The sequence below is a fragment of the Ictidomys tridecemlineatus genome, chromosome 14 (genome assembly GCF_052094955.1).
Source record: "Ictidomys tridecemlineatus isolate mIctTri1 chromosome 14, mIctTri1.hap1, whole genome shotgun sequence".
In the NCBI taxonomy this organism is placed as follows: domain Eukaryota; kingdom Metazoa; phylum Chordata; class Mammalia; order Rodentia; family Sciuridae; genus Ictidomys; species Ictidomys tridecemlineatus.
This window is the reverse complement of record NC_135490.1, coordinates 12,092,511-12,117,948: the sequence shown is the minus strand read 5'-3', so window position 1 is coordinate 12,117,948 and position 25,438 is coordinate 12,092,511. Positions and strand designations below refer to the sequence as shown.

Sequence of the window (25,438 nt, the reverse complement as noted above, 5' to 3'; positions counted from 1 at the left end):
CTCTGGCATCCAGGAAAACCCAAAAATGACTCTCCCTAAATCATAGGAAGTCATTTGTACACGTAGTCTAGCTTAAATTTAGTAGGTGGGTCAGAGGCTGAATGCTGTCTCTCGGGTGCTCCTGCTGGTGTTTCTGATACGCTGTCACCCTTGTCTGGTGTGAAAGGTAGAAGGCGTGTGAAGAAAGAATGCCCGTCCCTGTAAGCTGCAACTGTCCCTGACGCTCCCTACACCAGCCTGTGTCACGCACATAACATGATGGTAGTGACTGTAGGAAATCTGGCTTTGGAAACATCTGGACCCCTGGTTAGGCCTCGAGCTCTCCCTGAACTCTGGGGTGCAGATTTGATGGTGGTCGCCTCCTCAGCCATTTCCCTGTGTGCCAGGCCCCAGATGGTTCCCCGTGTGCCCTGCGGGGGTGACACAGATCCGCAGCAGTCAACCGGAGTGTGGGGAGGGCTGAAGGTCCTGCTTTGTGGTGCCTGTGGGTGACATGTACCTGGTCTTGAGATTTTCGTGTGGTTTATCGAGTGGCGAGCTGCGTCCTGGGATCCAAGGTGCCAGCGGTGAGCAGTGTGCTGCCCTTCCTTCCTGGTTCTCTCCCAGCTCTCACGGGAGCCAGACACACAGGCGCATCACGGGATATAATTATGAGTGGAGGAATGAGCAAGACAGCTGGCGACGGGGTTGCTTTGTAAAATCCTTTTTTCAATGGCTGATAGGCTCATCATGGGCAGGCTTCAGAGGCGTGGTGTCTGTCAAGGGCGTGGAAGCCGGTCTTGTAGAAGCTGGCAGGGCCACGCCTGGCTTGGAGACATGCATGGGGCTTTGAGGGCCCAGCACCCCACCCAGCTCATGCGGCTACAGGCCCTGCTGCTCTGCCAACACCAAGGGCAGTGTCTAGAGCCACTGGCCGTGCTTGCTGCCTATTGTTTCTCACACACACAGCTGACTGGTTTTCGTTGGCTCCCCTATGCCTGAGCATTGGTGTGTTGGTTCCTGGGATGCTACCTCTCTGGGTGGCATGGCCAGCATATGCTGGGGAGGGAAGTGCTGCACCCTTGGGTGGGTGGGGTGTAGGAAGGAAGAGGATCAGCTGTGTCCTCAGCATTTTGTCTTCCGTTAAAGCTTGCCTTCTGCCCAAGAGCCCTTGGGCTGATCTTCCAGAAGCTTCCTTCCATAACAGGCTCAGCAGCTAAGTGTGTCCACAGATTACACTGTGCATTTGAGACCCCTGGCGGCCTTCACCTGAGACAGGCAAAACCCCTACTCTCCCAGGTGTCACAGGCAACCCCAGGGGACTGTTTGGTTGTGCTGGGATTTCAGATCCTGAGGTATATCTGGAGTGAGCTGTTGATTAGACTTAGGATTTTTAAAAATTGTGGTGAAATTTAATGCTCTTCCCTTTTTAAAGTATACAGTTCGGTAGTGTTAAATTCTTCCATTGTTAACACAACCAATCTTAGAAGTCTCTTCATCTTGCACAGTTAAAGCTCTAGCCCTTAAAAGCCAAGTGCCTATTTTCACCACCCCCAGGCCCTAGCAGCCCCCATACCACTTTCTGACTTTTTGAATTTGATTCTTAGAGCTAGATACCTCATAAAATTGGAACCACATGATATTTGTCCTTTGGGGACCAGCTTATTTCACTTTGCATCAGGTCCTTGAGGTTGGTACATGTTGTAGTGTGTTGTTTTTTAAGGCTGCATCACATTCCATTGCATGGATGGACCACATTGCCTTTATTCATCTGTTGATGGATACTTGGATCACTTCTTCCTATTGGCTGTTGGGTATAATCCTGCTGTGAATGTGGGGTTGCAAACATCTCTGAGACTGTGCTGTCAGCTCTTTGGGGTATGGACCTACAAATGGACTTGCTGGACCCTGTGATGATTCTGTTTTTAATTTTTTGAGAATTGCATTGCTGTTTTCCATAGCAGCTGCACCCCTTTCCTGACAGTGCACAAGGCTTCCAGGTTTTGTGTCTTGACACAGGTGTTTTTAAGCCTTGAGTAGGCCTGATGCACAGTGACGTACTCCCCTAAATGAAATGCACACTCAGGCACGTTTGTTTTTCAAAGGCTCCACCAGAGTCATAGATTCAGAATGTTCAAGACAGGAAAGAACCTCCTTAGAGACAATCTATTAGCACCATTTATTATTCTTTCAACATGTATTTGCAGTTGCAGTAGATGGTGAATAAAATACAAGAAACCTCTCATTCCATCGGACTGTGTGCTGGGGGAAGTAGGTGACCAGAGAGGTGAGATGATGGCACAGAGACCCCCTGGGATTTAGGGGCTGAAGTGGGCAGGAATTTAGTCTTTGACTCTCAGAACGGTTCTCCCTGTTTAGGCACACATTTTGGAGGATCACCCCTGTCTGATAGAGTGAGATGTGTGGTGTAACACCTGTGGACTGTGATGGACCTCTTCCAGAATTCAGGGAGCCTGCCCCTTACCCCCTGTACCCCATCCCTGAGCCGGGAAGTCCCGGGTCCTCCAGGGTTACTGTGAGGCATGGATGAGGGGGGCCGAGCCCACTGAGGACTCCCCTGTGCCAGGTCCTCCAGCTGACCTTGGCCCTCACCTGGCTGTTATCCTGGGGCTCTTTCCCGAGGGTTCAGAGGGCAGGGAGCCCTGAGCAGTGGTGAGGGCCTTGTCCATGGTGGTGAGCTTGGCTGCACCAGACCCAGCAGCAATGCCAGGGAACCTCGGTCCTCAGGGTCAGCCTGGCCTGATTAGTATCTGTCAGAGGTCCCCAGAGTGGCCCCTGGCCCCTAGCAGCCAGGCCAGGTGAGTGAGCTGCCCACAGCACTTTTGTTTGGGATTCTCTGTGCCTGTGTAAATCAACACCAGTGAGTGCCCTCCCCATTAGCTAACTGAGTTTCCTTTGTTACATAATCAGGATTGATTGAAGCAGGCCTGCCCATTCATTTAGAAAGTATGAGGGAAGGGTGAATGCAGGAGCCTCCGAGTCCCTCGGGCAGCAGAGGGCCCCTCCTGACCTTGGACTACTTCTTGTTAAGTGAAGTAGCAGAGTGGAGTGGCCGCCTGGGCCATGGTAGTGTGAGCTGGTGTGGTGAGCAGTGCTTATGGTGGGCTGGCTCCCCCGCAGGGCAGGCTCTGAGGGCATCTTCTTGCTAAGCAGTAAGCAGTGAGGGAATTCCTTACTCATGAAGGGATGAGTAAAAATGGCCCCTTTCTAGGAATTTGCTATTTATCAAAACCAAAACAACCAGAAAAAAAAGCAATGGGCAGATGCAGACCGGGTCCCAGGATTAGGGCCTTTAAACTTCACCAAGACCTTGGAAGGTAGGCGCTACTGTGAGCCCCTCTACAGATAAGTCACTCCAAGATAAGTCCCTTGCCTAAGGTCACACTTGGAGAAGGAGGAGAAGGAAGCAGCCGGAGCTGGCTTCAGATGCATGCGCAGCTCCAGAGCCTGTCCTGCTGGCCCTCGCCTTGCTGGGCCTGTACTCAGGTCACCGCACCCTGTGAGCTTTGCTCATCAGAGGGGATTGGATCAGGGTTTCATTCCTGTGAAATTCACACTGTGGCCTGGAATCCCTAAAACAGTGCCCTGTGGCTGGTATCTGTCCTCAGCAGCCCTGATCCTATTCTGTTATCAAACAGGATTCATTCTAAACCTGCAGTGAGGTCCTTTGTGTGTTACCAGCAAGCAAAGAAAAGCAAAGAAAAATACCCACTCAGGCACACATGACAGTCCTCTTAGTGTGAGAGTCCGGGCTGTGTGTGTGTGTCAACAGAGAGAGGTAGTGGTTCCCTCTCCCAGGCAAGGAACACACTGGAGCCTTTCCGAGGGTAATCACAGTGAATATAAGCATTTATTGAGCACCTACTGTACAAGGTAATGTACGTGCTTGTGTTTTCTTGTTTCTTCATCTCGGGGAACACATGGAATTGGGGTTTTTGTAGTCAGGGAACTCAAGTTCAGAGAGATGAAGTAACTTACCCAAGTTTATGCAGCTAAAATAGAGTAGGGTTTCCATCACAGGACCTTGAAGACCGGGACCATCCTGTGTCCTCAGGTCTTAATCGTGACATGTGGCCTGACTGACTGCACAGTTCCCGTGTGATTGGATTAGTGAATGGGCGAACCTCAGGCCTGTCCTCTTACGCCCAGCTGCCCCAGCCGTGTGCCCAGTGCCCTGAAATAGGCCCCTCCTCCCACCCCTGTCTCTGTGGCATCTCTCTATTAATGTGGTTTTCCTAGCCAGGATGCAATTCCCTAACACCAGACCCTGTGTGGTGGTTGAGCTAGGTGTTTGGAATTCTTAGCCTAGTGTGGTTGGATGATTGACAGAGGGGCAGGGTCCCTCATTGATTGGCTTTGGGACCCTGGGCCAGTCACATTACTGTTTTCTCATTAGTGAAACAAAGGGGTTCAGAACTCTGAAAGCAAGTGCAAGCTCCAGGGAGCACCACCGTGCCAAACACGACGGCAGGGTCACTGGGGCCACCTGCCCCTGCTGGGTTGGTGTGCTCCTACAGGGCTTCGACACAGGCTCCTGTTCATCACAGCGAGTCCACCTATGTGCCAGGAAAATAAAACAGTTTTGAGGGCGAGGCGTTTCTCCAGTTCTCCTCGGACATCTTGTCCTTACTAGTAAGTGGATGTTTATAAGCCAGTGACAGCCACAAGACTGGCTGAGTCAGCGGGAGGCCCTGAGTGGTCCACTTTACTAGCGGTGAGTTAAATTCCTCCTTGGAAGCAGCCTGCCTGCGCATTTCAGTCTTAGCCTTTGAATATTGCTAGGATTTGAATATCCCATCCTAAACACATTGAGATTCAGTTGCGTGGAGAGGCAGGATCTTTAAGAGGTGACGAGTGATGAGGATCCGTGCCATCACTGTGGGAGTGGGTTGGTTATCACAGGAGTGGGTCCTGTTGAAAGTGGGAGTTTGGCTCCGCCCTCGCGTCTTGCCCAGGCTCGCTGCCCTTCTGCCTTCCGTCATGTTGGGATGTAGCACAGAGGCCTTGCCAGCTGCTGGCACCGCGTCCTTGTACTTCGCAGCCTGCAGAGCCTGACTCAGATGGGCTGCTCCTGATCTGTCTGCTTGGCGACTTTCTGTTATAGCAGCAGAAAATGCACTGAGAGAAATACGAGTGCCAGGCTCCCGACCCTCCAGATGCCCTGCCTGCCTGTGACCTTGGCAGGCGAGTGGTTCACACTCTTTTTCAGGAGGCAGAATAGTTTTGTGTTGAACCATTTCTCAGTCCCATTTGGGACCAGTGGTCAAGCCGATGGCAGAGGTTATGGGACAGAGTGGAGCCCTGTGATCTCTGGGAGTGAGCTGCTGACTTTGCCTCTGAGCATCTGCTTGCAGACTGAGCATAGATGAAGCCCCACCCCCCTAACCTTGACTGCAGGAACATTAGCAAGTGAGGATGACTTAGCAAGTGAGCTGACACAGGGCAGCTCCCTCTTCCTCAGGCCGGACACATAGGAGGTGGCAACATAGGAGCAGAGCATATTGGGGACAGAGGGGAGTTAGAGATCACACATGATCCCTCAGCATCCATCCCTTTGTAAGAGATCGGGTAGCCTAGTGGTTAGGAGCAAGGCTCTAGAGCCACGTCCCCTGGCTTCCAGTCCTGCTTCTCTTCTTTGTGCCCTTGAAGCAAGTTGCTTAGCAACTCTGTGCCTCAGTTTTTCCATTTGTAAAATGCTGCTAATATTACTATTATTATTTTATAAGTGGAGACATTGAGGGCTCAGAAAAGCAAGCAACCTGCCTGAGGGCACATAATCTGTTAGTGCAGCTGCAGGACCTGTGACCCAACCCCCTGCTCTTCTTACCAGAGCCGGGCAGGTAGGTAGGAGTGAACCTGCAGCTCAGGTTTCCCTCCAGCCCAGTGCCCACTCTCCCTTTGGTGAGGTCACCAATTTCACCCATGAAATCCCAGCCCTTTTACTTGGAATCCTGGGAATTTACCCCACCTGTAGGGCAGAGATCATTTAACCCTTTGGAGCAGGCCATAGACAGGATGTTCTGAGAGTATCCTGGGTGTGCGGGCCTGGGCCGGGTATGGGCTCTGTCATCCTCTCGGCTTCTGCTGTAGATTCTCTGGAGAGGGGGAGGAGCCAGTCTGGCTCCTGGGCCAGGAATGTAGGAATGGCATCCTTCCAGCTATAGGCGAGGCTGCTGAGCTGGTGCCCTCTGTACAGAGCGAGGCCTAAGTGGACCTCGTGAGTGGCTGCAGCTTCGGAGAGAGTGGCCGGCCCGTCCAGTGGCCCCTCTGGCAGGGCCTCTGTTGCCTGGGCCACCCCCTGCCAGGTGCGGGAAGGCCTGTCTTGCTTACTGTTGGCGTCTTGTAGCTCCTGCCCCATTGCTCTTGTGAGCTGTATGTAGCCACGGAAAACACCGGCACTAAATTCCAGACTCCTCAGCAAGGAATTCAGGGCCTCCTGGAGTCTGGCCCCAACCTGCCTCTCTTCTAGCAGACACGTGGCGACCATCGAATGCCCCAGCAGCCTCCTGAGCCTGGGTGGTGCTGCCTTACCTTGGTGTGACGTTCCCCTGTGCACCACGCCCAGCCACCAGGCCCTGTTGCCGAGAATCATCCAGTGTCCACACGCCCCACAGCCAGAAGTGTTCTCTTCCCCTCCAGGCTGTGTTCGCCTCCCGCCCTGCCACCCACACACACAAAGTAAAATAGTCCAAAGAATCAAAGAGAACAGAAGGGACCATAGTGACAGCTCTTTGTTTTCTTATAGGTCCACATACTGTCCCTCTTCATAGGGGAAGTTTACGTGGCTCTTTTTCTGGCCACCCTCTCTCTTGGGCATGATCTAGGCTCTGAACCCCTACACCATGGCCACCGCTGAGGCCAGTGTCCAGGGGAGGTGGCCAGTGTCCAGGGGAGGTGGGGTTGGTGCTGAGGGGCTTCCTCCGAGGGAGCCCAAGGAACCTGGCTACCCTCGTCATGTGGAATTATCATTTTCTACCAAATACACGATGGGAGCTCTCCACTTAGCCCTTTGCCTCCCCAAACAGCAGTGTCCCTCAAAACCCGCCCCAGGGGCCCTGGGAGTTGCAGGGATTTTGTCTGGAGAGCATGAGTGACAGGTGCCACTGATGCTTTGTGGTCCCTGCCCTGTACTTCAGAGACAGCAGGTGAGGGCCGTGGCTTCCGTGGGTGAGCAGGGACATTGACCCGGCGTGGCCTGACGGGGCAGCATGTCTTCCTTCCTTCTTGAATCCCTTTCTGGCTCTTTCCAGAGCTGGCCTCTATGTTGACACATGGAGGTCCTCAGCAGCAAATCTACGGAGCGCGTGGGGGAGCGCCTTCCAGTGCACCTCCCGGCGACAGCACAGTAAGTAGCCGTCCTCCCACCCACCTGCTCTTTGCAGAGAGGGGACTAATGGGATGGTATTTTCTCTAGCCACTGTCCACATTTTAAAAGGCCCAGTTTTCCTTTTGGCTGTGTGTGTGTGTGTCTGTCTGTCTTTCGGAAGATTTTTTTTTTAAAGGCATGATTTGAATTTTGACCTTCTGACTGAACTCAGATGTGCCTGAGCCTGCTGGGGTGTCGCGGTTCCCCTCCGGGTCCTTTGCGTAGCTTCCCTCTTGGTGAGCAGCATGTGGAAGGCTGCCGGATGGTGCCCCGTGCTTCCTTGTGGTGAGCTTCTACACAGCATTTCAAAGGACCAGGGTGTGACCATTGAGAGCCCTATTACGAGCCTCTCTCCTGCCCAGAGCGTAACCAGGAGTGGGTTCTGAGTCAGGGCGCGGGTAGCTTTGATGGGTGACTGCTCACTGTGTTCAGTGTTTCTTGATGTGGCTTAGGCTTCTGCATTTGCAGTGTGGGCCTCCCCAGGATTCTAGAAGGTGGGACAGGGCTGTCCACACCCCGGATGAAGGTTGCTGCAGAAGGGAATCTCTCCACCGCGCACTGTGCCAGAGGTCTCTCTTCCCGCCGCCCTGCGCTGTGATCTGCAGCGTGGTGTTTCAGGACGAGGACTGGCTCCTGGGCTGGTCATCTCCCAAGTGCAGTGGAATGCAGCGCTGTGGCTGGGCTGAGGGGGCAGGTGGGAGAGCTGGCTGGGCTCGGGGCGTGGCTGGGCTTGGGCCCTTAGTCAGGCGCTTTCCCAGGCTCATAAGTGTCAGTGCTGCTCGGGATCAGGCAGGATAGGATGCAAGACCTTGGAGGCAGAGGCTACCACTGTTCGGCAGTTCTCTGGTGCTTCCTGGGTGCCTAAGCCTTGCTTCCTATCTTTGGGAGGAGGCCAGGAGCAGAGATGGCTTGGCCTGGCTCCTCACAGGAGCTGTGCGTGCTCATCTCTGGGTGCTTCTTCTTCACACCATGACCCGGGAGCCCGTGCGGGAGTCCCCTCTGTGCCCTGCACCCCAGAGTCCCTGGCTCCACATGAGCGGATTCTACATTATCTTCCCTGATCCTAAAAGTGCATGTGCTTTGAACACGGAGGTGTTTTATTCATGAGAAATTGAGAAGGGAGGGTTGGGAGTCACCAGCTGCTCCCCAGCAGGCAGAGAGTCGGCGGCCCGGTGATGGGTACTGTGGGGCCTGGCCTGGGCCATGTCCTTGGCAGGATCTTCAGGGACAGCTAACGACACCCTGCTGGACTCAGCTTGCCCAGCCCTGGACCCCAGGTTCCCCATCCATGGGACCCTGACAAGTGGCTTTCCTTCTTGCCGTCCCAGTTTCCCATCTGAAGAGACAGAGACTGGGCTGCATGCTGACCCTCTTCAGGGACCTCATACCTCCCGTTACATGATCCTTGATCTCACTTGGGACAGAAATGCATTTTCCACTCTCCTCCCTCCTCCCTCTTCTCCTCAGCGAGAGCAGGCCGAGGCGGTGGCCTTTCCTGTCTGTCATCTTGGGGAGAATCTGAGTAGAGGCTGACCCATGGGTCCCTTGCTGGCGGTGCCCAGAGCCTGGGTAACACAGGTGTGGAGTTGGGTTTGTGCCTGGGTCCTCCTGTTCAGTCATGGTCCTGGGGCTGCTGAGAGCTTCCACGGGTCACATAGCGAGTCACAGAGCCAAGCCAGAGACCAGGTCCCCCGATTTATGGGCCAGCAGATTCTTCTCCTTTCCACCCCTGAGAGTGGGCTGCAGTTGTGAAGGTGGTGTGTGGAGAAGGGGGACAGTGCCCAGGCAGAGACAAGGGGACCTCCTTTGCCTGGGCCCAGCTCCTAGGCTTCAGCCTGCTCCCTGGCACTGCCAGAGTCAGCTGGGCACCTGCTTGATCCCTGCGCTTCCTGCCTCAGGGTTCCACTCGCCCCTTGGCTCCAGCTGCACTTTCACAAGTGTGTTCAGCAAAGTGTGACTGATGGTTAAATGAAGAAAGGCCTGCGGGCCAGCAGGCTCGGGTTTAGGAAGGGCTTTGTTCAACCTAGTTAAACAGGTTTCTTCCTTGAAGGACTCCACCGGCCTTCAGCACGATAATTGTGCTGCGAATTTCCAAGCAGTGCTGATCTCTGCAGACGGAAAGAGCTGCCCTGCTGCTAGGTGGGACAGCCCAGATGGGAAAAGTGGTTGGTGGGAGTCTGTCTCTGGGGGTGCATGCTGTTTCCTCTCTCTCCGTTAATTTCCATTTTCCTCCTCTTTATCCTCACTCCTTTTTTTGTGTGTATTTTAAAAAACTAAAGTGAAATAACAAAATTTGTTGTCTTAGCTCTTTTTTTAATATTTCTCTTTCGTTGTAGTTGAACACAGTACCTTTATTTTATATATTTATTTTTATGTGGTGCTGAGGATCGAACCCAATGCCTAGGTGAAGGCTCTACCGCTAAGCCCCAAGCCCAGCCCTGTCTCAGCTGTTTTTAAGCATACAGTTCAGTGGCATTGGCTACACTTAGGTTGTTACTTAGCTCTTGCCACCATTCAGCCAAAGACCTCTTTATCTTGCAGAACCCAAACCCTGCACCCATTAAACACGAACCTTCCCATACCTCCACCCCAGCCTCTAAGAGCCCGTTCCGCTCTGTCTCTGAATCTGACTTCCGCTATGTCCCCTCAGTGGACTTGGGAAGCACTGGTCTTTCCATGACTGATTTATTTCACTCAGCACAATGTCAGGTTCACACATGTTACGGCATATGTCAGAATTTCCTTCCTTTTTAAGGCTGAGTAATATTCCTCAGTATGGCTAGACCACCCGTCACCCCTCGTGGACATTTGGGTTTCTTCTGCTCCCTCCCTCGCTTTTTCTCCTCTGGTCCACAAGTCCAAATTGACTGTCATCTCTCCAGCGGGCTGCTCTGCCTCACTTCCTACGTACTTGCCTTTGCTCTTTTCTGCTGCTGGTGCGCCTTGCTCCGCCCTCTGCTCTTTTCTATGCTCCTTTTTGGCCCCCGGGTGGGCCGTCCTCCTCCCTCTTATCACCCACTTGTGTTGTTTTGCCCACTGTCCATCCTTCCGTCTGTCCTGGTGCCGACCTGGGCGGGTGCTCGGTACAGGCAGGTGGAGACTCGAAGGTGCTCAAGGGGAAGGAGGCTCTTTGCAAAGCTGTGGCCGCGGGCGCCCTGCTCACGGCCGACCTGCCTCTGTCCCAGGCAAGTGTCATTAAATATCAGTGCCCTTGAGCACCCTGAGGACAGGGAAATCCCGAGTGCAGAGACGCCCAGGCCTCTCCTTTTTCGTTTGAGGTTGGTGCGATTGGGTTCAGTGCATTTGTGTAACTTAAAAAGAGGGTCTGGAGGTGCTGAATCAGTCTCAGATTTCCTTGTAAGTCTCAGTGTAATGCCAGGTTTGTGGAGGAGACCTTCCTGGCCATGTCACCTCTGTAGAGGAGGGATGGCAATTGTCAACTGTCAGCCTGGACTCATGTTTCCTAGTGCTCTGGGGATTAAGACAGACGGGGACATCCACACCCCGGGACTGTGAGTGCTGTGCCTCAGGTTGGCTCCACACCGCCTCTGGCCCCGCCCACCTCTGTGCCCACTACCTGTCCTTGTAGGAACGGAGGCAAATTCCGAGTGAAGCCAGGGCTTTCCTACCTGAAAAGAGGCACCGCAGCAGCCCTTCCCCAAGGCATGGGGACCTCTGCCCTGGACTGGGCCTGGCAGAGACACTGCTTGTCCACAGTCCCAGGATAGTCCCCAGGGAAGGGCTGCTGCCTCTGCTCTGCTGGAGTCGGCAGGTCATGTCCTGGCTTGAGAAATGCAGTGAAATCTTTCCTTTACAGCGATAAGGAAAAGTCTAGATGAACAGTGACCAGCAAGCGAGTGCAGTCTGTGAAATGCGGTTCCTACTGGGGGAGACAGGCTGAGACACAGTGCCCTCCACCCCGGAGGGTAGGTGCCTTCCTTCTTCAGCAAACATTTGTTGGGGCCCCAGGATCAGTCCATCTTAGCAGGCACTGAGGATCTGTGAATGAGACAGACACTCGTACCCTGGAAGACCAGATACCAGACCATGTTGGATTCTGTGAGGCCCCTCTGTGAGTCCTTTATTGCTAACAAGGATGGAAATACACACATGTCTCATTTAATGCTCTCATTTGGTCATCCCATCAGTGAAGAGACCCTGGCCAAGAGAGTTAGCCCACATGTCCAGGGTCACACCAGGAGCCACAGGATCTGAATTCACCCTGGCTCTCTGATGCCAAAGCCCAGACTCTTGACCACACACTGGCCCGTTAGGCTCTTGCCTGAAACCTTGAGCAATTTCAGGCATCCTTTAGAAATTAGTGCTGGAGCACCGGCTCTCCCGGGGACAGACACCCCCACTCCCCCCCCCCCCCCCCCCGCCAGCACTCTGCATTCCCTCCCCTTCAGGGGTCGCCGGCAGCCACCCAGCACTGAGCCCAGGTGTCTGACTGAGGCCTAGCAGCTTCTGGGCTGGCGCACTCCGCGGCTTCTCATTCTGTATCCTCTTGAAGAAACATAAAGGTTTAGGGATGCTGACAGGCTCCGCCCGGAGGCCCCCCAGGACCCTGATCCCCTTGGGCAGTGATGTCTGTGTTCTTGTCTGTCTCTGTTTTCACCGTGGGTCAGTCTAGGCCGGAGGCATCTCTGTGTCTTCAGTGTCACCCTCCATAGGCCTGGCTCAGAGCTGGGCTCAGGACCATGTTGAATGAATGAATGGGGAAAAGGGAGTCCGGTGGCTTGTGGGGTTAGGCCAGGACTCGCTTCAACCCCTGGGATAAGAGAACCCAGGTCCCGTGAGCTCCTGGAACTTAAGGCCTCCCTCCTTCAGGGCTGGGCTGGGGAGTCTACCCCGACTTGGGTCTTCCACTTGCCATAGGTGGCCAAGCACTGAGCTTCTAATAAGGCTGGACCCAACTTAGAGAACAGATTTATAAGCAGAGACAATCGTCTTTTTTTTTTTTTTTTAAGCATTAAGAAATGCCCTTTCTTTGAGGAAGTGGTGATGGTAGCAGGGTGTTGGTGATCGTTGCTTATGTTATTATTTTTATGTCCTTTCTTGGCGAAACAACAAGTTGGCAAGAGCCTGCCCGTTTTCTTTGTGCTTTTAATAGCTGGCAAAACCTGAAATCTGGAAGTGGCCACAAAGGTAGATCACTCCTGTTCACATTGTTTCTCCGGCCCTGGGTGTCGGGGGTCTCTGTTTTGGGGACCTGGAGGGAGCCCTGCTGTTGGGGGTCCAAGAGTTCTTTGCCCTGTGTTTAATCACAAAAGCCCTTTTTCCTTTTTATATATTAGGTGTTCTGTACGGATCTGTTTGGAGATTAAAGGATTCTCCTACCAAAACTTGGAGCGCCCCGCCTCTAGGCTGGAGGATGAGGGGGTGGGGAGGGAAAGAGGAAAGGAGGCAAGAATCCCTCTATGTGGCAGGGTGGAGCCTACTTGGGTCTTCCATTTGGCAAGTACCTCTTACCTCTGTGCTAGTCGGGGCTCTCTAGACAAGCAGAGACAATAGGGTGTGTGTGTGTGCATCCCCAGTTTATTTTGAGGAATTGGCTCACATCACTGTGTGAGCTGGCAAGTCCAAAATCTTGAGGGCGGGCAGCAGACTCCTAGGGAAGAGCTAATGCTGCAGCCCATGTCCAAAGGTAGTCCAGAAGCAGAATTTCTTCCTTCTTGAGGGCCTCTAACTGATTAGATCGGGCCCACCCACAAGAGCTCAGTAACTTATGAAGATAGTGGCATCCAGTAGAGAAAATGCCTCAAAAGCAGCCCTTAATTAAACCAAGTCAGTGCTTAAATGTGCATCTTATCTGAAAACTACCTTCACAGAATCATCTGGACTGATGTTTGATCTGGGTACCCTGGGCTAGCCAGGTTGAAACAGGAAGTTGATCTTCCCACCTGCTTGGGTGCGTTTGGCGCCTGAGCAGCTGTCAGGAAAACCAAGGCCAGGTCTTGGCCTCCAACGGGCAAGACTGTGCGCAGGGGTACATTAAGAACAAGACCTTTTATATTGAAGCGTTACCTTGTAAAAATGGAAGGATGTGAAGTGTTTAGAGGAGATGAGGTGGGTGAGACCCAGGGGGTTCTGGGAGATTTCCAGGCAGGGCCTGATCCGAAGTTTTCAGGTCATCTCAGAGATGTGAGAGTGCAGAGGACGACAAAGCCAGAGTGGGAGCCCAGGACGGGAGCCCACCGCCCACCACTCTCCATGCCAGCAGCGCTGCGGAGGTACTCAGCAAAAACTGTCAAAACCTCGTCTGTGCGGAGTATTTCGACTTACTGCCACTCTTGCCTAGGGCCCAATGCAGCATAGCCTTGTCCATGGCCTTTGTAGTGTGTTAAGTATCGTAGGTGATCTAGAGATGATTTTTACAGAAGGATGTGCCTACGTTATACACAAATGGTACTCTTTTACAGAAGGGACTGGAACATTCTCAGATTTGGGGTATCCCATGGGTCCTGGAACCAGTTCCCACAAAATGGGGGGGGGCAGCTGAACTTCTGTTTACCTGGGACTCCGATTTTATGAAGGCCTTCACACGCACTGTTCACTGCCACATGCCACAAAGGTGTTTTTCATGGACTGTCGGAGGTCCAGAGAGGTGAAGGGACTTGTCACAGTCCTGCAGCCAGCCAGTGGTGGGCTTGGTAGGCTCTCCCTCCCCGACATCCCGCGCCCTTCCCTTGTCCTTTGCCCCCATGACTGGACACCATGAAGACTGTGGCTGTGCGGCAGGGAGAGGCGCGGGGGGCACTTTAGGGGGGAGAGAGTAAACACCTCTCCTACCAGGAGCCCGGGGATGCCGTTTTCCGGGTCCTCTTCTCTCCGCCTCCTTATTAACGAGTGCGTTTTTGTTTTCTTGTTCCTCCACAGACCCGAATGCAGAGTTTGTATCCAGATCCCAAAGCCCAGTACACAAGTATTTACGGAGCCCTCAAGAAAATCATGCAGACGGAAGGCTTTTGGAGGCCCCTGCGGGGCCTCAATGTGATGATGACGGGCGCAGGGCCGGCCCACGCCATGTATTTTGCCTGCTATGAAAACATGAAAAGGACTTTAAATGATGTTTTCAACCACCAAGGAAACAGCCACCTAGCCAATGGTATTTTGAAAGCATTTGTGTGGAGTTAGCTCTCTACTGAACGTGCTCCCGGGGCCTTCCTCCCGGGACCCAGCAGCCTTCGTCTCCAGCGGCTGGCGCAGCACAGGACTCTAGGGAGCCGCTGTCCCGTCCGCTCCTTCGCGCTCTGAAGCCGGGGGAAGCCGGTGGCAGTGTGTTTCGGTGTTCGTTGTTGTGGGCTCTTTTTGGTTTTTGGCTTTTTCTTTTTTTTTTTTTTTTTCCAAAAACAATTAATGATCAGACCTAGGAAAAAAAAAAAAACCCGAATAGAAACAAAACCTTTGAATGCTGGATTCAAAAAAACACATGTTATGTGGACAGCTCCTTTGAGACTGTTTAAAAACTGGTACTGCAGGTCTCCACAGCGCCAAGATCTAACTAAGCTTTAAAAGGTCAAGAAGTTTTATGGCTGACAAAGGACTTGTGCCCCTGCGGAGGGCCTTTCCCACTCTGAGCTTCGGGAGACTTGGGGACTTCTGCCCCCACCCTTCCGTGTGTCCGAGTCGCATCTCTGCGAGCGAGATGGTTTTGCATGGTTGATCCGAGGGAGACAGGCGGGGTGGGGTGACGTGTGGTGGCGGGCAGCTCTTAATGCAGGGCACGCGGTACTGTGCCGCTCGACAGGCTCCTGCTCCTGTCGCGTGGTGTCACCTTCCATTGTTTTTTTGCTTGGGTGTAGAAGGGGCACCGTGAATATCAATTTAAGGTGTGCTTGTTTTGACAGTTCATTTTTCAGCAGTAGAGAGTGAGACAGGGCCAGTAATAATGTGAGTTTTTTCCCCTCCTTGTTTTTGTTCTTAGAGACTCAAAATGCATTCCTCCCATCAGTAAGCCTTGGAAATAAGGGCACCAGTCGGGGTTTGCAGTCATTTCTTTGGCTTGTAAATGACTGGCCCTCCATTGCATTTGTTGAGGAGGTCACTAAGAGCCACGCCCTGGTTCTCCCCTGAGCCCTCCTTTGACCCTAGGTGCCTTATGGACTGGTTTAGCTCCCTGAGAGAGGTTTGTTAAGACCCACGTCCGCCCTGCGCTGTCCCCAAAGCATCATGGTTTACGCTGTGGTTGCATTTTGGCTTTTCTGGGGGATAATTAGAAGTGTGTACACAGGGGAAGGGGCTTGTTATGTGCATTTCTGAGGAGGGAGCCTGCTGTCCGTCCCTCAGCCCCCCAGCTTCCAGTGGTCATTTTGATTACCGGGCTGTGGCCCTGCAGCGGGAAGAAATGCAAAGCCAAAAGCAAAATTCCAGGCATGAGTCTAGACTTTTGAAATTCCTGGTTCTTGAAGCCTGACCAGAGGAGACCCTCAGGTAGGGTTGGTCATTCAGGAGACCCTGGAACTCTGTTAGATGCCAGTCTTCCTAACTTCTTCTCTTACTCATTTGCCTAAAAATACCTGGGCATCACTAAAAAATTTTCCTAAGTGATTTCCCTTCTGCAGTCTTCCCCCCTGCCAACCATAGACATATTATCCCCTTAGATGAGCTTAGATTGAGGGTACAGTCAGCTAGAATGCAGACGGAGGCGAGGGATGAGAGAAACTGAAAATCAGACAGTGGAGAAAACTGTGAGGTGTGGCTTCTGAACACCGACAACGTGAGCAGGTCTAGCCTCTTCCCAGGATTGAGGACAAGAAAAGGAATGAGGTTTCTGCAAGGGGGAACCTCTGCCTGTGTCACCCTTCCCCATTGTGCTCAGCATTTCCAAGTAATTGGAAATGGCCAGTTACCTTGGTATTGGCTCAGGGTGTGAAGCCTCAGTGCTCACTGAGTGGAGTCAGCAGATTCCGCTCCTTAGTGTGCTAGGGTTCCTCTGACTTAGGTTCCAGGGACTTCCTCGGAACACTTGGTGCCAGAGTGTAATTTTCTGGAGTTTGTTTTGCAGGGATAGCTGGGAGTATGGCCACCCTGCTCCATGATGCGGTAATGAATCCGGCAGAAGGTAATGTTCCTTGGTTCCACAGAGGGACAGTAGGGGATGTACAGAGGGGCAGGAGAACAGGTGGGCGGGAACGGGGGTGTAGAGAGTGCGCCAGGGCCTCCTGGCCCTCACCAGAGCCAGAAGGAGCGTTGGAGCTCTGTGGTCTTCCTGCGGTGGAGCTCTGTGGTCTTCCTGCGGTGGAAATACCGGAGGTGTGGTCCCCAGACCCGCAGCCACCCGGGAGATATTAGGAATGATGATTCTCAGGACCTACCTCAGGCCCGCTGAAGCCAGCCCCTTGGAAGGGACTGAGCGTCTATTGGAATAAGTGCCCCAGGGACTCCACACATGCACGTGTGGCTACCAGTGTGTGCAAAGGTGCATGCTCACACCCACCTGGCCCCTGTTAACCTTTATCAACCCTAGACAAATTTTAGGGGGGCATCTATTAGGCCTTTTGTCCAGTTTGCTTTTTAAAAACTTTTAATTGGGGCTGGGGATGTGGCTCAAGCGGTAGCGCGCTCGCCTAGCATGCGTGCGGCCCGGGTTCGATCCTCAGCAGCACCACATACCAACAAAGATGTTGTGTCCGCCAAGAACTAAGAAAAAATAAATAAATGTTAAAATTCTCTCTCTCTCTCTCTGTCCCCCTCTCTCACTCTCTCTTTAAAAAAAAAAAAAAAAAAAAAAAAAAAAAAAAAACTTTTAATTGATGATGGAAGATTTCAGGCATGGGTGACTGAAGAGGGAATGGGATTCATAATACCATTATGAATGGTGTATCCGTTGCTTCTGCTTCAAAAATTAGCAGTCAGCCATTTTGTTTGGGCTCTATTTATTTTTTTCATTTGGGTTTTGGAGTATTCTAAAGTAAACAGCCATACAGACGTGAGTTCTGTTAGCTCTTTGTATATCCCTATGTCCTCGGCCAACAGCAGTCAGAATAGTGAGGAAGTATGGGGCCTGATACTGGCTGTGTCTTCAGCTGGGTCATTCCCTGCTTGGTGGTGGCCTCAGATGACATAGGGATCTCCCCCCCATACTGCACACCTGAGAATGATCCCTTGCCAGAAGGGAGAATTGAGAGAGGAGTTTAGCAATTTGAGTCTTAGGTGATGAATTTTTCTTTTTTTTTTTTTTGTCTTTGAAGGAATTTCTCACTTGCTTTCAGCTGCTTCTCATGTCTCAGCAGACAGGGGCTTGTTCCTACCCTAGGGCTAGGCTGGGTCACAGTGGGAGGCGGGGCAGGAGTCTTTCAACCCTGCTGAGGGCAACAGGTGTGGGAGGAATGATGCAGGCTCCTTTTATGCTGGTTCCCTCTCCAGTGAGCAAGCAGGAGGCATGCTGAGTGACAGGCACCCGTCTCACGTGTATTTGGAAAGCAGAGAGCTCGAAAGGTGGCCTGTGTCCAGTTTATCTCTCACACACTTTCTCCAGAGGTGGAATATCCTGAAGTCTATTTACCTGTCCTTGTGGCTTATCCTGTGATTTGTTCAAGGCAGGTCCTCTGAGGTCAAGAAAGAGGTCTTCTTGGGCTGGCAGGAAGCAGTTTAGAGGCAACTCCAAATCTTCAAATAGATAAACACTACTGCAGTCACTCCTTGGTGTTCACTGGTGCTGGCTGGACACCAGGATCCACAGATGCTGAAGTCCTTTATATAAAATGGCGGAGTATTCGCGAGTGTCCTCCCACCTTTAAATCATCTCTAGAATCACTTATAAGACTTGATTCAATGTAGACGCTCTGTCAATAGTTGTAGTACTGTCTGGTTTAGGGAATAAGGACAGGAAAACAGTTGGTACGTGTTCAGTACAGTTTTTTTCCTTGAATGTTTTGGTACACAGTTGGTTGAGTCTGCAGATGTTAATCTAGATAGTGTGGAGGGCCAACTCTATGTCTTATGCTTCCTTTTAAAAAAATTTTAAGACGATTCATGAAGGAACCTGGCCAGTAACCAGTCAGCCTGTGTTAACTAAGGGAGGATTTATCCTTTCTAAAGGAGAAAAAAGTGAGGCTCAACTCTTGCCCTTCCCCTTGTCATGACTGTTGATTTAGGGTCTTTATTTCTTTTAAAGTGAAGCGAGTCTCGTGTGTTCATTTGGCAGTGGGAGGACAGTGTTAAAACTCTGAAGCCTTGGGAGCACGGCCTCACTCACTCTTGGCCTGTGACCCACTAATTACTTTTGTATTAATAAAGCCAGGGTCTGCCCTGGAGATTGTCACTGAACTTGGGCAGATGTAATTCCAGTGTTGTCCCAAGTGCACCGTGACATAGAAGCTAAAATGACCGTTGGAGTGAGCTCGGGGAAGGCTTTGGATCTGTGGTGGGTGCAGGAGGTACTGGAAGCCAGGACCTGGCAGCTCAGCTTGGCTCATCTGGCCTAAAGCAGCTGCCTGGGTTGGGGACCACCTTACTCAAGATTCTGGCGGGAGACACTTAAGGAACTAGTCTTCCTGGCCCTGGGTCCTGGAGATAAAGTGTTACACCAGGATCCACCCTCTGTGGCTTCCCGGGCTGGGCTGTGAGTGCTCGTTCTTCCTACTTATTGCCAGTAAGTCTAATATGCTTGTTTCTCTTTATTGGCTTGGCTTCCCATGTCACTCCGACGTGGGGTGGGGCCAAACCAACCACCTGTCCACTGCTGCCCGTCTGGCCCACCCTGCCTCAACACAGTGGTGAAACAGCGCTTGCAGATGTACAACTCGCAGCACCAGTCAGCCCTCAGCTGCATCCGGACCGTGTGGAGGACCGAGGGGTTGGGGGCCTTCTACCGAAGTTATACCACGCAGCTGACCATGAACATTCCCTTCCAGTCCATCCACTTTATCACCTACGAGTTCCTGCAGGAGCAGGTCAACCCTCGCCGGGACTACAACCCACAGTCGCACATCATCTCAGGAGGGCTGGCCGGGGCCCTGGCTGCGGCCGCCACAACCCCCCTGGACGTCTGTAAGACCCTCCTCAACACGCAGGAGAACATGGCACTCTCCCTGGCCAATGTCAGCGGCCGGCTGTCGGGCATGGTCAATGCCTTCCGGACGGTGTACCAGCTCAACGGGCTGGCAGGCTACTTCAAAGGCATCCAGGCACGCGTCATCTACCAGATCCCCTCCACTGCCATCTCCTGGTCCGTCTACGAGTTCTTCAAGTACTTCCTCACCAAGCGCCAGCTGGAGACGCGAACTCCATACTAAAGGAACAGGCTGTGGGAAGTGGTTCCAGAATCTTTTGTTGTCAGAAGGCTTCTCCTGCCTGCCTCAGTCCCCTCGCCCTCACACCCAGGTCCTTTCCTGCAGGGTGCTCCCGGCAGGCCCTTAGAAATAGGGGAGGACCGGACACCCGCTGACCTGATGGCTGTCCGTGGGGACATCCTTGGGGACATCCAAGGAGGCAGTGGTTGGGAAGGACTTTTGGAAGGGGAGCGAGAAAAGACTTTCTCCTCCTGCCCCGAAAGGAATGTAGCTTTTCTGCTTCACTGTGACAGTCTCCTCCGTAGATCCTTAGATCACACAGCAGGGAAGAGGAAGCGCAGTGACCAGTCACATTAAAGGAAGAGTTTATGTATATAAAGGTTCCATTACAGTCTAAAATAGGTGGATAATGTTTATCCTTTATTTTTCTACGTAGAAGTTTTTGAATTTGTGTGTGTGCTTGTGCGTGTCCATAAATAGTGTTACAGCTGGGATGATCGCGTTGTTTTTTTTTTTTTTAAAAAAAAAAAAAAGAAGAGTGCTGAATTCTTCCATCCTGCTCAGTTCAGAGGCACCAAAGTAATAAATGGCTGAGTGCGGCCTGAAACTGTGTAGCACCCTCAGATAGAAGTTTCACTTGAATGTAAAATAATAAATATTAAGTTAATATTTTGAATTTCTCTTTTACTGGGGGAAAAAGGTACGTTAAAAAAAAAAGATCAAAATAATGATATATTACTTGCAGTTTTTTTTTTTTTTTTTAAACCTAATCAGTCACCTTCATGTGCCTTTTTCTTTGTTTTTCCTAAAAATTCCAGGACCAAAGATCAGGCCCTGGCACTTTTTCTCCTGCTGTGTACAAACACGCACACATACGGGGCGGTGGGCTGCTCACACTGCAGGTTGGTGGCTTCAGTAGCATTAGGTTGACTAGTCTTAAACCTGCTGAGACTGGTCCTTCCTTGTGAGTGGTGTGGCTCTGCCTCCCTGGGTCAGCACTTGGAAGCCCTTGACAAGCCAGCGTTTGGTGAGGTTGAGCAGGTCACTGGGACAAATCCTACCTTTATCCCAGACTTATTTCTAGGTCAGCCATTTTTCTCAGGCACATCAGGTCACTTGGTCTCTATGTGTTTTGACCAAGTCTCCTCCTAATCTGTTTTTTAAAAAAAAAACAGAGGCAGCATATCTCTGGCCCTTGTCCACCCACCTGCCCTGTTCCAACCATCAATTCCCCTGTCACAGCCTCTCAATGCACAGTGACAAGACCGGCCATCCATAAGGGACCCACCCTACTGCTGAACCCTGACCTGGACCCTCACGCGCAAGCTGAAGGATTTTGCCAGATCCATTCTTCAGCATGGACTGGTTCCTGGCACCTGAGAACACCAGGCCCTGCTACCTTGTTCTCTGGAATGGAGTCAGATTGTTGCTAAGAGAGAATACAAGCCTGTTTCCTCTGGCCACAGCACTCCACATGCTTCCAGACCACTCTCATGGGACGACTTGGATGGCCTCTCAGTTTTCTGTAGCGCTCTCCAGCCTGACTACAAGTGAGCAGGAAGCATGTGTGTCTTCATTTTGGTGGACCAAGTCTTCACCTGCTGCTCTGCCAATAGCCAGTGCGGTGCCTCTCGCCAGAAGGCTCTGCCTGGGCTCCTTTGGATGGCGTGACTGTCTGGGAATTAGGTTGCACTTGGAGAAGCGTCACCTTGGGACCATGCACATAGTGCCTCTGGGTGTAGGTTTTGTCCCAGTAGCTATGAGAAGTTGTATAATACAAGAATTGACTTCCTTTTTTTCCACCATGCGACCAGCGCACTGGTTTCATTAAAGAGGTTCTTGGCATAAAAGTTAGCGAGTGAGATCAAAATAAACACACAGTTTTATTGTTACCTGTGTAACAGGTACCTGTTTCTATGACCAGGTCCGAGACGGCTACCCCTCTGGCTCACACCTCGAACCACCCGGTAGGGAGCAAGGATTACTTAGGGCTAGCAGGAGAGAGAGAGAGAGAGAGAGAGAGCACGAGAGCACGCCAGGGAGTGGTCATTTATTGGGGAACAAGAAATTCAGGGGAGAATTCCATCCAATGAAGGTTGAGGGGGGCAGCACCCCAAGGTCAGGGTCAGTGATTGGCCCCAGGGTCAGTGGTCAGTCACACCCCCACACGGACAGGCTCTCGCACCAGGAGAGGGTCAGGAAAGCTCCGACACAGTTTAGCCAGAGCACCTCAACCCAATCCGGGAGGTGCCCAGTCACGTGTGAGAATGGCTCCCCACACTTTTTCAGATCAAGGAGGAGAGACAGCCACTTTGGTGACCTTCCATGTGTAGCCCATGAGCACGTTGGCTGCTGACCTGCCCCCTCTTTGAGGTGACACCCCTGACCTCCATAGAAACCCCTTGCAGTTTGCTCATAGGGCTGCTGCCGGAAATGTGCACATCTGTCCTCTGGGGCTGCCTTGGGTTAGTGTGAAGTAGTGCTCAGTGCTGCAGGTGGAGGAGGAAATCAGATGGCAGATCCTAAAGTAGAATTTAAATCAAATCCTTAACAAATGCTTGCGACCACCCCTTTCATCCACTCAGTACACCACCTTGCTGCAGAGTACTCCCTACTTCCTGTAGGATTTTGTTCTCGGTGATACATTGACACCAGAAGCTCTTGGCTTCCCAGAAGAGCCTCTCTGGTTAGGGGATGTAGGTGGAGAGGCAGGACTGGGACTTGACTCTCTGTGGGTTGGTGGTCCAAGGCTCTTGTCCTGGCCTTCCCCTCACTGTAATGATGGATGGGGGTTGTCAGAGGTTAGTCTCCTATCCCACCTGCCCCACCAGGTCGTCATGGAGTGAGTAGATGCCTTTTCAAGTCATGAAGCACTAAACAGATAAAAGTGTTTGTTAATTTTGTAGCAATTTTTCCCTCTTACCCTAAGCTTGAAAGTTGTTATTATTTTTGCCCATGCAGACTGTAGCCCATGTGCTGACTGTGATTTGACATAGTGAAGTGTGAAATAGGAGAATGCTGCCCCCTCCCAGTGACCACCTTCCTCACGGCATATTCTTGGTCACGAGCATCTTTGGAGTGACGTCGCAGCCTGGCAAAGTGTGCAGTACTCATAGTTTGTGTGTGTGTGTGTGTGTGTGTGTGTGTGTGTGTGTGTGTGTGTGTGACGTGCATTAGCTGTTGCTCAGACCCTGATTGGAGGTTCAATCACTTGTACATCAGGGTTTTAAAATAAAACATTTTTTTTTTCCAAATGGGAGAATCATCCATCCAGGACTTTTTTTTTCTTTGGATTGAATCTAGCTATTCTGTTTCTTTGTTTTCTGATGCTTGATGTCTCGGTCTAACCACCATCCTCCAATGGCCCCTAAAGCTGCATCTCCAACACATTGTTATGCCTTGAGATTTTATTTTTTTATTTAAGGATGGTTGTGTCTATGAAATAGAAATGTACTGCTGCTTCCTACTTGCAAGATGCATGTATGTGTATGTGATAAGAGGGGACAAGGTGTTAAGTGTCTTTGGCAGTCAAGATGGTCTCTGCTTCACAGTTGCCGCCAACTCTTCAAAGAAGTGGAGAAATGTGCACTCATGCGTGGGAATGTTGCTGATATGCTGCTACAGTTGTATTACTGGAGCTACAGAAAATAAAGCATTGATCCTGGAAGTGTTGTGGGCTCTGTGGTGGGAATAGCGAGGTGACAGAGGTGGGCGGCCAGGAGAGATGGTGTGGGCAGAGCTTGTGCATGTTCCATCTGACTCACGAAGGACCGGCATCACCAGGTTGGATGGGAACTGCCCTCTTCCCAGATTGGAAGCAGAGCCCCAACTGGCCAGCACCAGGGCACTTGGGGTGTCACAGCAGGGCAGCAGCTGGGAGTTTCCTGCTCACCTCACTCCCCATCTTGGGAGGGTAGTGGCTTTTCTTCTTGAGGGAGCCTGAGTGTGGCAAGCTGCCTGTGTTGCCTAGAGCATGCTGTGGCTTCTCATTTCCTCTCTCATGCACCCCTCTGCAAAGATTGTAAGGACCCCTGATTGGAGAAGTCCCTGAGAGTAACCAGAGGCCATGTTCCCCAAAGATTACAGTTTAAGCTGGAAAATATAAACTGGAGGTAGGAGTTGGGGAGTCAAGGTCAAAGACCTCCTGTCGGCACAGCCACTGAAGCCCTTGGTGGAGGTGATAGTCAGGCAGGAGGTGAGGGGTTGTCTGACGCCCACATGGCCCCTTCCCCACAAGTTGGCAGTGAAGTTCAAACAGCAGCATCCTGCCTGTTGGCCCAGGCTCCTTTAGATCCCCTTGTCCTCCAGGTCACTGCTTTATCCCCATCAGCTGGGGGCTGGAGCTGCCCCTGCCTCAGCTTTTTGGTGCTGACGGTGTGCATTTCTTCCCAGCTTCACATGGGGTAATGTCACATGGGTGACTTGAAATTGACAACAGTGAGGATATTTACACCATAGAAACAGGTGCACACCTACTAATCAAGGCCATTGCTTCTCTAAGAGTAGCAACACCGCGTAGCATAGTGCTTGGTGTGTCCAGGTGTTCAGTGAAGGTCTGCAGGGAAGCAGATGTGGCAGCTCATCTTCAGCCTGGGAGCCTGCCACCTCTTCTCTGGAGCCCACTTCAGAGTCTTCAAACTCAATTCCAGCCCTAGAAAATCCATGAATAAAGGCGATCTCTCCCTACTGTCTTGAGTCCCCAGGGCCATTGGTAGATTAACCACCGTTCTCAGGAAAGACCTCCCTCTGGCCCACAGGAGTGGCCTTAATAGTAGCACCTCGGGAAGAATATAATAACCGCAGTGTTGTAGAAGAGGGAGAGACACCGGTAGGAGGGAACCAAGGTGGAGGATTATTGCTTATGGGGGAAGAAAGCAGTGTCTCTGGTCTAAGGCTCAATATAGGGAGTGGCTTAAGAGTAATCAGTGCAGTTGGAGGAACACAGCTTGCTTTGCAGCCCTAAGAGTTTTGCAGGAGATACTTTCACAGGAAGCTGCAATTGTGGAAGAGCCTTGCCTGCCTTTATAAGAAGCCTGACCTTTTAGTCGTCGATTATGGGGAGTCGTCCAGGGTCTTTCATGAGAGCATACCATGATTGGGGAAAGTCACCCAGCAGAGGCGCACAGGACCCAGTGGGGGAGGAGCACCAGGGGAGACTGAGGTGGTTGCTTTGGTGTCACGGTGAGGTTGTCCTGAAGAATGACTAGGAGACAGCAAGGGAAACCCGTTCAAATGGGAGAGGCTGAACAGAGGAGAGGGTAGACTTGGAATCCACATCTGAGAGGGAGGGAGACCTGGTGCGAGGACCAGCAGGTGGTGACAAGTGCCCATCTCATGCCCTGCACCTGTCTCCTTCCTCTCCCCGCCCCAGATTCTCAAGGCTGGAGGGCTGCTTCACTCCTGGCTTCCAATTCCCTGCTCTCCTCCCAATCCCTGCCTTTGTGACTACCTTCTCTGGTCCCCTGCTAGCTTCAGCTGCTTCCTCTGCTCGGAAAGGTTTTACCCCTGTCTCTCCACAACCTCTAGGTGCTAATCCACCCACCTCTGGGGAGATGAGTCTCAGATGTGGGCACGAAGCACCCCCACTCTTCTCCTAAGCACCACATCTAAGTGCCCCGTGGCCTGCAGGAGATCTCCCAGATTTAAACTTGTCCTCCACATTCCAGAGTCTGTGCCTCTCCTTGCTGGCAGAGACCTACCATGTTATCCACTTGCTCAAAACCTTCAAGGGCTCCGATTGCTGACTGAGTTTGAGAATAGGCCCTGTTACACAGGGTGCTGCCCAGCTTCCTGCATACGGGAAGAGAAACCAGGAGAGGTGCAGAGTCTTCCGAGT

At 51.9% G+C, this 25,438-nt stretch overlaps 1 protein-coding gene across 2 annotated transcripts in view; it reads left to right on the top strand.

Annotated features, from left to right (window-relative positions):
* Slc25a37 (solute carrier family 25 member 37) overlaps positions 1-23,269 on the top strand; it is a 39,115-nt gene extending 15,846 nt beyond the window's left edge. Inside the window, exons 2-4 of one of the 2 annotated variants that reach the window (XM_005329326.5) lie at positions 14,246-14,474; positions 16,374-16,430; positions 19,085-23,269. In XM_005329326.5, coding sequence (XP_005329383.2) covers positions 14,246-14,474; positions 16,374-16,430; positions 19,085-19,605 — 807 coding nt within the window. In that variant the 3' untranslated portion in view covers positions 19,606-23,269. Of the gene's footprint in view, positions 1-14,245; positions 14,885-16,373; positions 16,431-19,084 lie in introns of those variants that run through there. The other variant, XM_021729124.3, reaches the window with a different exon arrangement.
* Positions 23,270-25,438: the final 2,169 nt, after the last annotated feature.